Source organism: Lycium barbarum, chromosome 10, assembly GCF_019175385.1.
Source record: "Lycium barbarum isolate Lr01 chromosome 10, ASM1917538v2, whole genome shotgun sequence".
NCBI classification, from domain to species: Eukaryota; Viridiplantae; Streptophyta; class Magnoliopsida; order Solanales; family Solanaceae; genus Lycium; species Lycium barbarum.
In genome coordinates this window covers 12,461,641-12,474,375 of record NC_083346.1, presented here as the reverse complement: position 1 = coordinate 12,474,375, position 12,735 = coordinate 12,461,641, and the positions used below count along the sequence as shown (strand labels likewise).

Genomic DNA, 12,735 nt, shown 5'->3' with positions numbered 1-12,735 from the left:
TAACCAAAAAAAAAAAATAGTGGCAATACGATCAGTTTTTTTATAGTTTCTTTTATCTTTCATTTGGAGCCAAACTTTCCCCCCAAAAATTGAAAGTTCCAAAGACCAAATCTTTCCCAAAAATTTAAAACCCAACTGGCAGTTCCTTCCCACAAAATAAAAACTGGAAACCCACATTTTCTTTGCTCCTACATTTTCACTGGCGGCCTACCTTCTCCTTTCTCCCTTTGCTCCTACATTTTCTTATCTTTTTCTGGTTGAAATTTGTGGGTCAATTAACTCTTTTGATTTACTTTTTCTTTTGTAGGTTTTACAAAGTGGAGGTCTAAAAGAGACGTTACATTGGATCATACTTCTGTGGATGTAAAGGTAATACTCCGTCGTACGGGTTTTAGATTCACACTGGATTTTTGAGATCCAATGTAGCAATACTTTTATGTATTTACAATTCACTAAACACCATGATCTGATTTTGGTAGTCGGTCGACATAGGCTTAGGTTGTATTTTCGATGCTTACTTAGAGTAGAAATAATTCATGTTGTTGTTATTATTAGCATCAGTATACATGGAGGACGTTAGAGACATAGGAACCAAAATTTTATTATGATATATATGATGTATCTACAATTACTTGTTAGTTGACACTTACTACCTATTGTGATTTTTATTCTTTTTGATAGTTCAATAACCATAATTGCTTTTAGTCATACTTTAATTTCTAATTATCTATAAAGTTCTAGTTAAGCCACCTGATATTGATGAAGATCATGTTTTTAATACATTATATTTGTGGTTTAAGTCTTCTTTTACTTTGTCTTTCTACTTTTTACTTTCTGATTGCAAAATTCTTCAAGCGCAATATCATGTTTGACCTTTATCAAAATTTTATCCTCACATCCATGTTCCAATAGACCTTTTTCAAGATGAAAGCTTCATATGAACTTACTTTTGAGATGAATTGGATTTTAAAATCTCTTTTATATGTATGCATGTGACTGGTTTATTCGTACTAAGATATGTTTATTTGTCTAATTACATATACTTTTGCTTTATCATTTCAGCTTAGTGATGCGGAGAGTAAGCTTACTTTACCCTGAGATGAAAGAAGATCATGGGGTGCAACAGCTCTAATCACCGAGCAAATGTTTAGTGTTTTTTTATGTTTTATTGATATAGAACTATTTTTGTTCTTTTTGGATTTAAAGTTGTAACAGTTAACTTATAATATACGAGTTTGTATTACTTGAGTTTGACATGAATATAATTTAAATTCATGTTACTTCTTATACTATGAATTTAGTTGGTGAAATTTTATTTACATTATGTGTTAGTTAGTTAGTTGTTTGTATATAAGATTATATAGGCTTGATGTAATTCAAATTCAATTTTTTAAAAAGATAAAATATCAATTTGTGGCGGTTTAAAGTTTGCACAAATTAAATCGTAATAGATATTAATATCATATTGTGACGGTTTGAAACCAACGCTAGTGTAATATTTTAAAATATTGAGATCATATTGTAGAGGTTCTAAATTGCCACATATTGATGTTGAAAACTGCCACAAATTAAAATTTGATTTTGCGGCGGTCGTCGTGGAGGTTGTAAGAAACTGACACAAATATGCTCGTGGCGAGGGTAATTGTGGCGTTTTTTAAAACCGCCGCAATTCAATTAGTGGGAGTCAAAAACCGCCACTAATCGAAGAAATACCCCCCACAAATTGAGCCTTTTCTTGTAGTGGTAATTCGCTACATTAAGTTTTCTTTCTTACAACTTATTTATAATATTACCAGTCTCATTCTTTTTTATTTACAAATATAATATTGGAAAAAACAAATTCTTCCATATCTTTTAGATGCAAATTTTTCAATATTCGCAAAGTTATCTGAGACCAATTGAATTGCCGTTCATTTCAGTTTTTGAGTCTCATACCTAATATGCCAGCTCCATACGCTATAATTTGTATATATTTCCTTTTACACTAATTAAACTCAAATTCATTCACATTAATATTGTTATATGTAGTTATAGATGGGCTGAATGCATAGACAGCCCCTTAAACATGACATAAATTTTTATTTAGATATCTAAATTAAGAATAGTACCTATTGAACACTTGAATTCAATTTATATTGTACCTATTAGACCCTCTTTAGCAATGTCTCACACAAACATAGTGCGTGTGTTTCAAACGCAAATAATTGACATGTGGCTTTTTCTTTTAAAGCTCTCATCCACGGTCCCTTTCTTTAAAAATTTCTTTTGAGAAATTACCAACCGGTCCCCTAACCCCGTATCATCTTATTCTTACCTCTCCGCTCCCCCCACCCCCATTGTTCCTCTTCGTCTTCCTTGCTGTAGCAAAGTTTCAAATCGTCTTTACCTTTATTTTTCCCAACAATATTTCAAAAAGTTCAGTGAATCACCTAATAGATTTCTCTCTAACAACACTGCACATAGTTAATATCTGAATTTCATTATGCCCTTTATTACAAGCAAACTAAGCTTCTAATTGATATGTTAGATTTTTATTTCTTCTATTTTTATTATTTCTTCTATTACGACCAAAGTGCAAAATATGAAGAGTGGACATGGTGACGGCAGAGAAGATTACGGGAATCAGTAAATATGGTGGTGGCTAGGGAGAGGATGATGAAGGAGAAACAAAAGAAAAAATATTAAAAAAGAGAATCATGACTTTTCACGCGCAGGAAGGTGGTTGAGGCTCACGCTATATGCCATGTTAGCTAGTTGTGTCTAACGGCCACAATATAAATTGAGTTCAAGTATACAATAAGTCACCACCTTTAGTTTAGGTGTTTAAATGGAAATTCATCACAAATTTAAGAGGTTGTCTATGTATTCAGCCTTATAGATGCAATATCATATAGGATGTCTCTATTGTTGCCCTCGTTAGCAAATGTACCATTAGCTCAAACTGTTCTACGGTATAATTAATTTCGAGTCCCTAAAATCTTACAAAATTATAGTAGCTAGTAGATTAAAAAGTGTCCTCATACATAGTATTGTAATGTATATATCACACCAAACAGTAATTTACTAAACATAATCTTTGACTAGCTAAATCACCATAATCTAATGGTATTGCTAACATCTTTACTTGGATTATTTTAATGAATTTTAATAAATCCTAATATTCATATATTATTTAAATATTATAGCAATTATGATTTATATAGTCTTTTTATATAATTTCTAATTATTTAAAAAAAATATTAAGATTAAGAAATCAATATTCAAATCGAGACTATTTTTTGTTTTTTATAGAGATGCTAACGCACTCATTGTAGGTGTGCAACCGAGACTAAAAATTAGAAGTTTTGACCTTCGGGTTCGAATTACTTCATTGTTTGTGAAACGAACGGAGTGGTATGTTGTTTGATTATATGATCCGGTATTTGTATTTTCTCTTATTACTATATAATAAGGGTTAATGTAACTTTTTTGTAGTCCTTAGTTAGAGTCCTTGGTTACATTACAACTAAGGTTGCCAACTAAAATTTGTCTTTTTCATATTTATCACTATATTTGTCTTTTATTGTTTCATCTACTATAGGGTGTTTAAAAAATATCAAGACACTTTTAAAACCTTTTTGACAATACAAAACCCCTTGGCTAATTTTTTTAAGGTGATGTGACATGTACTAACTTCTTCATATGTCTTATTTTTACTCCTACTTTATTTTCTTAGGTGCCACATCTAATTTTGATAAATTTAGAAAATTTTAAGCTCCGCTTAAAAGGCTTAAGAAATTGTGAATTTCCATGAAGTCGATTAAAAGAAACACGCCACTATGCATCATTTGAATGAAAGAACACACCCCATTTGCAGTTACCTTAATTACAACATGTACTGCACCCAAAAGTCGAAATTTCTCTAATTAACAGCTCTTTAATTGCTTGTGCGAAACTTTAAAAATTTAACAGATAAAATTGGTTTTCATTTGGATTAGATATTGTTACCTAAAATGTTTATTTTTATCTAATCATTTGTTAACACTATTGAAATGAATCTTTATTGGCATATGTGTTGATTTGTATGTTGATTAGAAGTATTGTTCATGTTTACCAAAATTAACTTTCTTTTTTGGATTTTATTTGGTGTATTATAACATTTTATTTTTTAAATTCGATGTACGCATAGTAATATTTTTTATGCATTACGAACAATGTAAGTTGTAGTTTATACTCTATTCATAAAAAATAAAAAAAATAAAAAATGCAAGGCATACTATTCGGTCAGTCAGTTCAATATACTTAACAAAAAAGAAATTATAGTTTGAACTTGATGGAGTAGTTTAAATGTCGAGAACATCTTTGAAAAATATGTAGTTAATGAAATAATTTTTTAGTTTCTCAGGCAGTAGTGATGTCAAACGAATTGTGACAGAAAGGAATATACTTTTTATGTTTTTTGTATATCTTTTTTTTCGGCGGGTGAAAAAAATGTTAGGCAGTGTTTGTTAGCACAGGGAAACATGATTAAATGAATCAAGAAGCATTGAATCTTCATTTGTGTTTGAGAAAATAATTAAAGTATACATTTATAAAATAATATTTCATTTAAACTAACAAAAGGACAAATGTCATTTTCTCATCATGTAAATTTTAGAAAATAACACGAAAGTCTACTTATATTAAGAAAAGTTATTAATTTTCTTCATCTTTTCGATATATTTTGTATAATTTAATTGAAATTGACATCTACAAACATTGGTAAGTATAAAATTTTATTTTTATTTGTTTGAAAGTTAACTTTGTTTATAAGTAACCTCATTAAAATCTCAACAAAAGAATAAATATAGCATAAATAGTTGATGTTTCTAGAACCATACTATTTTTCTTCTTTTTGGAAGAAAACGGTATAGTTCATATTAGATGTTGTTAAAAATTAAGAGACTTTATGTCATGTAGTTGTTTGAAGGTAAAAAAAAAAAAAAAAAAGGTCTAAAGTAAGGACAAAAATAGAATTTTTGTTCAATCTTTAAATATTTTATGCAATCTAAATATATGGAAAGTCGTTAGTTTTTAAGAGTTTGCAGAAAACATCGAACTAATCTTTCAATAACTTAATATCACAAAAAGCAAATTTAACTTTTAATCTTAGTTTTGTTGGAATTAATTACATCTCCGATGTATCGGAGAAGACAAGAAATGGCAGCCTGTGTTTTGCAGAGAAAGGGAATAAAGTATAGCATTCAATTCTAATACTGTGCACGTTAACATATCACATAGTCAGTCCTCTCAAATTAAAATTAGTAGTGCTGTGTAGTGCTAGTGCTGACACGTTAAAAGATGCTCTCAATTCAATAAAAGAATTACTAGTGCTGTGTAGTGCTAGTGCTGTGCAAAAAAATGCTCCCAATTAAATAAAGAGTTAGTAGTGTTGTGTAGTGCTGTAAAGATCATATAGTTAGCTGTTTCAATGATTTATTTTTATTGTTATATAAACATCTACTGTGCAGATGAAAATGACACAGAAAATTCATTTCAATCTGTTTCTTCGTCATTTTTATTTCTATCATGGTATCAGAGCTTTCGATCTAAGTCTGCTCTCATTTCATTTCTTTTGCGTTTTTTTTTGTTTTTATTACTGGTTTTTTTTACTTTTACAAATCTATTACAATGGCAGATGATAGTAGTGTTACTTCTGGGACCCAAGTTCCCACTACAGTGACCAATACTAATCAAAATGAATTTAACAATACCTCTCATCCTTACTTCATCTCACCATCAGACTCTCCTGGCACACTGCTAACCAATGCAGTGTTTGATGGTAGAAGTTTTGGTGGATGGAAGAGAGGTATATGGATAGCCTTGACAGCAAAAAATAAATCTGGCTTTGTTGATGGTTCATCCTCAGAACCAAGTGCAGGAACTGATAAGCACAAAGCTTGGTCTAGGGCCAACAACATGGTTATTTCTTGGCTTTTAAATTCTCTATCTAGAGAAATTTCAGAAAGTGTTCTATATTACTCTACTGCTAAAGATATCTGGACAGATCTGGAAGCGAGATTTGGCCAAAGCTCAGGTGCTAGGCTCTTTCAACTCCAAAAGGAGCTTAGTGACTTAACCCAAGGTGCTTCTGATATTGCTTCCTATTTCACTAAGATGAAACGTCTCTGGGATGAGTTGGATACCTTGGACTCTTTTTCACCATGCCTTTGTGTTTGTTCCTGTGGAGCAAAAGAAAAAAATATCAAGTTCAAACAAAATGAAAGATTGCTTAAGTTTTTGATGGGTTTGAATGATACTTATTGTGGTGCAAGAGGAAATATTCTCATGATTTCACCTCTGCCCACTGTATCAAATGCCTATGCACTACTAATTCAGGAGGAAAAACAAAGAGAGGTCCAAAACACACCTAGATTCCCAGGGGAATCATCCTCTTTTGTTGCTGCAAATGCAAATAATGGAAACAAGACTTTTACTACTGATTTTAGGACACAAAGGCAAACTTATGAGAATAAGAAATCTAGGATGGTTTGTAAATATTGCAAGAAAACAGGACATCTGACTGATAAGTGTTATAAACTACATGGTTTTCCCTCTAATTTCAAGTTTACTAAGCAAAGGAATTTTCAGAATAATGTACAAGGAAATGTTGTCTCATCAAATGATTATTCTGGGGAAATTTTTGCTAACAACACAGATGAAGGAGTTCAGGGAAAACTCTTATCTACTGAACAACTTGCTCAGGTTATGCAGATGCTGCAACACATGAACAAAGGTGATCAGGGTTCTACCTCTGAAGTCACTGCATCTGCCAACTGCACTGGTATAAAATTCACTCCTTGTCCATTTTCTTTAAATTCCAAAATGTATTCCAAGGTCAATCATAGATTATTCACAAAACATAGTTGGATCATAGACTCGGGTGCAACAGAACACATGAGCTATAACAAAGAATATTTCTTTAATCTTATGCCTCTGCCTAAGTCCATTACTGTTAGTTTACCCAATTCTCAAAAGGTTAAGGTTTCTTCCTCAGGATCCATCAAGCTTTTCTCTAATTTTATCATACACAATGTTCTATTTGTCCCTAGTTTTCATTTTAATCTTCTATCTGTCCATAAGTTGTGCAAACAGTTTTCCAAGTTTTTATTATTCATCACTTCTCATTGTTTTATGCAGGGCCCTTCAATGAAGAGCCCAATAATGCAGCTTGGTGAAGAACAAAATGGCCTCTATGTCCTCAAAGATAGAATTTCAGCTGTTCCAGCTTCTAGCAGTCTTATTTCTAGTCTTTCTAGTTCTAAATTTTATTCAAAGAAGGATATATCATCCACTCTATCTTGCAGTTCAATTTCTGATGTTCAAAGCTAATTATGGCACGTAAGGTTGGGCCATATGCCCCTTTTAAATATGAAAAATATCAGTAATGTTCCTTTTAATGTGTGTTCAAAATTTTCTGTTCCATGTCCTGTTTTTCCATTAGCAAAACAACACAAGCTCCCTTTTCCTAACAGTACCATTTCCACTAAACAACCTTTTGATCTAATACATATTGATACATGGGGACCTTATCAAACTCCTACCTATGATGGTTATAAATATTTTCTTACTATAGTTGATGATTTTACTAGGGGAACCTGGACTACCTTATTGGCCACTAAAAGCAATGCTTTCCCAATTCTCAAAAGTTTCTTAGCCATGACACAAAGACAATTCAACAAAAAGGTTAAGGCTATCAGATCTGATAATGCTTGGGAGTTAGGGTCAAGTTCAGAAAATTCCAGTTTCTTATCTTCTCAAGGCATTTTACACCAAACATCTTGTGTGGCAACACCACAACAAAATGGTGTAGTTGAAAGAAAGCATAAACACATTTTGGAAATTTGTAGATTTCTATCAAGTTTTGGGCCCGTGCTAAAGTTCACCGAAACTGTTAAACTAATCTTTCTACGAGAATACCCATTTTTATAGTCCTCACATGATTTTTTTTATTTCTTTTTATTCCTAATTAAAGTTTTAGTGACTTACAACGTCCTCATACATAACTTTTAAGGACTTTTTCCATACCAATTAAAGTGATGATTTCATGAAAAAGGTGATAATGGGCCCACAGAGCACACTAATCATACATATTATGGTTTTTCTTTTATGTGAAAATATTATATTAAACTTGTTTTATATTATATTTTTCCTTAATAATTTATTATAGACACGTAGAGAAATCATGCCATCATTCAATCTATATCTTATATAAGCTTAATTATTGAATTAAAATATTGTTCTTATGATATTATTTTTTATTGATGCTATTTACCATTTATCATATGATATTTTAAATTTTTATTCGTCCGATTAAATGTAAAGTTTTTTTGTTTTAGTTTCTCCTGTAATTTTGTATTATACGTGCTTGCAAGCAAACCCTTCCCAGACCCTACTTTGTGGAATTTCACTGGATATGTTGTTGTTATTACGTGCTTGTACACATACGTAATTAACAAAGATTTCACTTAAGGTAGGATTAAGTTTTAAAGTAAATGAATAAACATTAATAAATTATATCATTATTAATATTTTTTTTAAAATGCATCAGAAACTGTAAATTATAGTCCTTCCGTCCAATCGAAATGAATTCCGAAGTACGATAGCTAATTAATCTAAATTTACGTGCAGACACTTTTAACATAAATTTTATCTAATAAATGACTATATTAAAAGAGGGACTATTGTCGTACCCCATTAAAACTGGGTTAATTTAGGAGTACAACATATTGGTGATTCCTATTTGTTTTATTTTAAGGAGTCGCCACCTAATTAATTTAACGGTGAATTAGACCACCTAATTTATTAACTAAGGTAAAGCTAACTAAACCTCCGTTAATAGTCTGCTTAATCAGTGTGATTCTAGGTAAGGGTTCTATATTATCCTAAAGGGAAGGGGTTAGGCATCCTTTAGAATCCGTTAACTACGGTTATCCGACCAAGCTTAGGTTAATTAATTAAGGCTAAATATAGAAATGGCTTACAAGTATTGCTGAGGTTTTTAAAGGAAAATAATGTTAGTTAAGATTTACGGAAAATATAATAATTTGTACAAAAGAGGACTTTAAACGCTACTTTAAAATAAGACTTATAAATGTCGCTTAGACTTTAAATGAAAATATAGTAAATGCTATTCAAAGATGAGACTTGTAGGAAATATGATAATTTTCCCATAAATAATAGCTTTTGAGAAAAGATTTAACAATTTTGAACTTTGGATAAATTATGTTATATGAATATAGCAATGTAGAAAAATCTAGGCTTATAAATAGGATTCAAAAGGAAGTGAGTTTTCTTTCTCCTTTTTATTATTTCTTATTAATTATGCTTAGCTAAAAATATGCATGATTGATTCAAACTTGAAGAGTTATCTATAAAATATACTTGAGTTTATACTTGCATATTAGCGACGTTTGAAACGTTTATGATAAAAAAATATGATTCCCTTTACTTAAAATATATAGTCATGCCATTTTGCAAATCAATTATTCCAAATAAAATAAAACATGAAAAGAAGAGAATAACTTATGGAATTAATTGTTAGTCTTCCTTACACTAAACTACCCATTACTAAAACTAAACCTACTAATTCATTAGGATTTATCTAAACTAAGAAAACAAAACAAACAAAGAGTTAGTTGCATAATACAAATTAAATGTACAAAATGAATAGAAGAGTAGATAATTTAAATGGGCTCAGCCCATTTTTTTTTTAAAAAAGCGGCTGCAATCGGGGCTGCTGTTGATGAAATGGGCTCAGCCCATTTTTTAAAAAAGACTGCTGCAGATCTGCCTGCTATTGGGCTTCGACCCAGAATTTCCGTTTCTTTTTTTTTGTTTTGCTGCGAACTAGGGTTGGAACGAAAGGAAAAGGCGATTTCATTGGGCCTTGGCCCAACATCAAATGCGGAAGACGAGTCCCTCGGACTCGTATGTGAGGTTCATGCATAAAAAGATATGAGAGAAAAAGATTAGTATACGATCAATAAGGCTTAAACATGTAAAAATACAAATTCAAAGCAAACTCCATAGATTATATATATATATATATATATATATATATATATATATATATATATATATATATATATATATACTATGTATATTTAAGTATATTTCATGCACACACAGTCATAGGGATGTACTAGATACACTAACATATATGAATTCAAATAAACCCAAAATCATCACGGCATTTCACACAAATCTGATCCTACACTCTTGAACCTCCCACGAGACAGTTTGAGGGCAGGAAAACAGCAAGCCAATATTCCATAGTATATGTACTGAGTATAGCAATCTATGAGCAACTCAATGACTTTAATTAACATTGTGGACTGTATATAGCTAGGCAGTGGTTGATTAGCAGACCAAACATTCGCATCAAATAAGTATGATCAATCCAAACTAAACATGATTGCCGGTTACTGAAATGTAGACTGGTCATTTGTATACTAACTAAACATGAATGAAGATTTATTATAATGCAAACAAGAAGATAATCAGCCACAGGGGATTCAGCTATATTAAGATGCTTAGCAGGATAAGAAACGAAATCAAATTGAACTAAACTAACACCAAAACTTATCAGAACCAACTCATGGACTAGGATAGAGACATTAAAGATAGCACAGAAACAACTCTGGAAATATGATTCCCTTTAAACATACAAAATTAATTTTCACTCTCATAATCATACTTTTACCCATCTCGGATGAAGAAACAGTGGAAGGACGAGACCCTTTATAAATAAAGAATTTGTTCATATAGGCTTAAGCTAAAACACGCAGTTAAAAGAGGTTTAAACCAAGCAAAAAATACAATCATGCTTAATTATAAAATCACTTATCGTATAAGGCTTCACTGGATTAAGCTAACTTAGGCAGGCCAGATGATTCAAATACTAAGCAAACAGAAGGGTCTTTCTACTTCAACTATGATTACAGTTTCAAATTGAGCAAACAAACTAGGACACTTTGAGTGTAAATTTTATACTAATTACAACACTAAGCAGAATAGACTTAATGACTAAACATGGTGTCACACCAACTACAATACTAAGCAAACAAACTAAAAGGCTAAATACAGTTCCTTACCAACTGCCACACTAAGCAAAACAAACTAAATAACTGAACGCAGTTTTCTTACCAACTGCAACATTAAGCAAAACAAACCAAGTAGCTAAACACATATCAAACTACTCATGATTGCATAGGAACCAAAACCAAAGTAAACAAAGGGATGGACCAGATCTGCTCGACTTTAGCAACTTGAGAGATGAGAGGTACGCGAGTATATATTTGGATGATAATAGACTTATTCGAAACATAAAGGATAATCTTGGGTTAAGAATACATTGAACCATAATAAAACATCAACTTCTAGATTTCAATCAGACCAATCACAACATTACATCCACTATAACAATATACTAACATAACCAATATTCAAGCAAAGAATAGTCTAAACTGGACTCCCACATACTGGCAATCAGATCCAAAATTAACATATCTGAATTCTATTTTAGATCATTCAACTAACACAGGACACATGCTTAATAGGGACAAATTACACAATGCTTTCGTACATATTTAAACTAACAGGCTGGCTATAAGTATAAGGCAAACTAAACATTAATCAAGAGCATTCAAACACGTCTTAAACTGAACTAACATATAATGAAGGTGAACTAACAACAAGCAACTAAGTGAGACAGTGAAACTACATCATATAAGCATTTAAATACGCCCTAGCGACATGTTGAGCTAAACAACAAATTAAGCATGGAAACACACTACATACCAGAACTGGAAGATAAAAAAAATATGAAGTTTACTGACCTTGGGCTAAAGCAAACATCACTCTAAAACCAGCAAGCTAACCATACATAACTTATATTAACATAAAATCATTTAACTATGGATTTGTATTAATATTCAGCTAAACAGGCTTATGATTTACTGAACTAAAGAGGAATCATACTAATATGGAGGATAGCTAACAGTAAAGGAGTTTCATATAGACGCCAATGACTCAAGCTACTACTAATCAACTATATTGCAGGTTAAAGTGACCATTAAACATGATTTAAATTTATTGAGTGAGGATACATAATCTAGACAGGACTAAACACTCCATTTATGCACACCTAATATGAGTAACACCACCGTTAATCAACTCACATAATCAAATTTATATCAATAAAAGCATTATAGACCTAATATAACCTCATCATACCCAAAACAGGACATATACCGACCATATAGAAACTAAACAGCATATAGAAACTAAACAGCGCGATTCCGAGATAAACACATAGACACTGTCAACTACTAAGCACGATTAAGACATAGGCATTTATTTAATCTATCAGCATATAACATACTTCACCAACCACTAACTGAATTAACATAATAATTGCTAAATCATGAAGACAATATCTAATGCTAACACATAACAACTATGAAGCTAAAAAAATGCAAAAGATGAAAAAATAAACAGAAGGGGATTGACGAACCTTCTCCGGGTGCAGCGAAGTGAGGCTTCGAGTCTCCGATCTACACTCGAAAACTACCAAATCCGAGCTTGCGAGGCTCGGATTCACAGCAACAACAGAGCAGACGAAAACGAAAAAAGAAGAAATTGTTTGAGTATTTTTGATTTGATATTTTGAACTACCACAACGAGCTGCAAATTTGATATTTTGAAAAACTTTAG

General features: G+C 31.4%; 1 protein-coding gene and 1 long non-coding RNA gene across 2 annotated transcripts; both read left to right on the top strand.

The window, feature by feature from the left end:
* Nucleotides 1-178: 178 nt before the first annotated feature.
* On the top strand, nucleotides 179-1,287 carry LOC132616072 (uncharacterized). The gene is made up of 2 exons (XR_009572975.1): nucleotides 179-369; nucleotides 1,063-1,287. It is a non-coding gene; the product is annotated as an uncharacterized LOC132616072 (long non-coding RNA).
* Nucleotides 1,288-5,649: 4,362 nt separating this feature from the next.
* LOC132612731 (uncharacterized) lies at nucleotides 5,650-7,350 on the top strand. The gene is made up of 2 exons (XM_060326830.1): nucleotides 5,650-7,002; nucleotides 7,159-7,350. Exons 1-2 carry the CDS (start codon nucleotides 5,650-5,652, stop codon nucleotides 7,348-7,350), a joined length of 1,545 nt encoding a protein of 514 aa, XP_060182813.1.
* Nucleotides 7,351-12,735: the final 5,385 nt, after the last annotated feature.

Bases quoted from the DNA above. Each gene is read 5' to 3' on its own strand.
- LOC132612731 (XM_060326830.1), top strand. From the start codon at position 5,650: ATGGCAGATGATAGTAGTGTTACTTCTGGGACCCAAGTTCCCACTACA. The intron at 7,003-7,158 runs GTTTCTTCCTCA...TGTTTTATGCAG, and splicing joins CCAATTCTCAAAAGGTTAAG to GGCCCTTCAATGAAGAGCCC.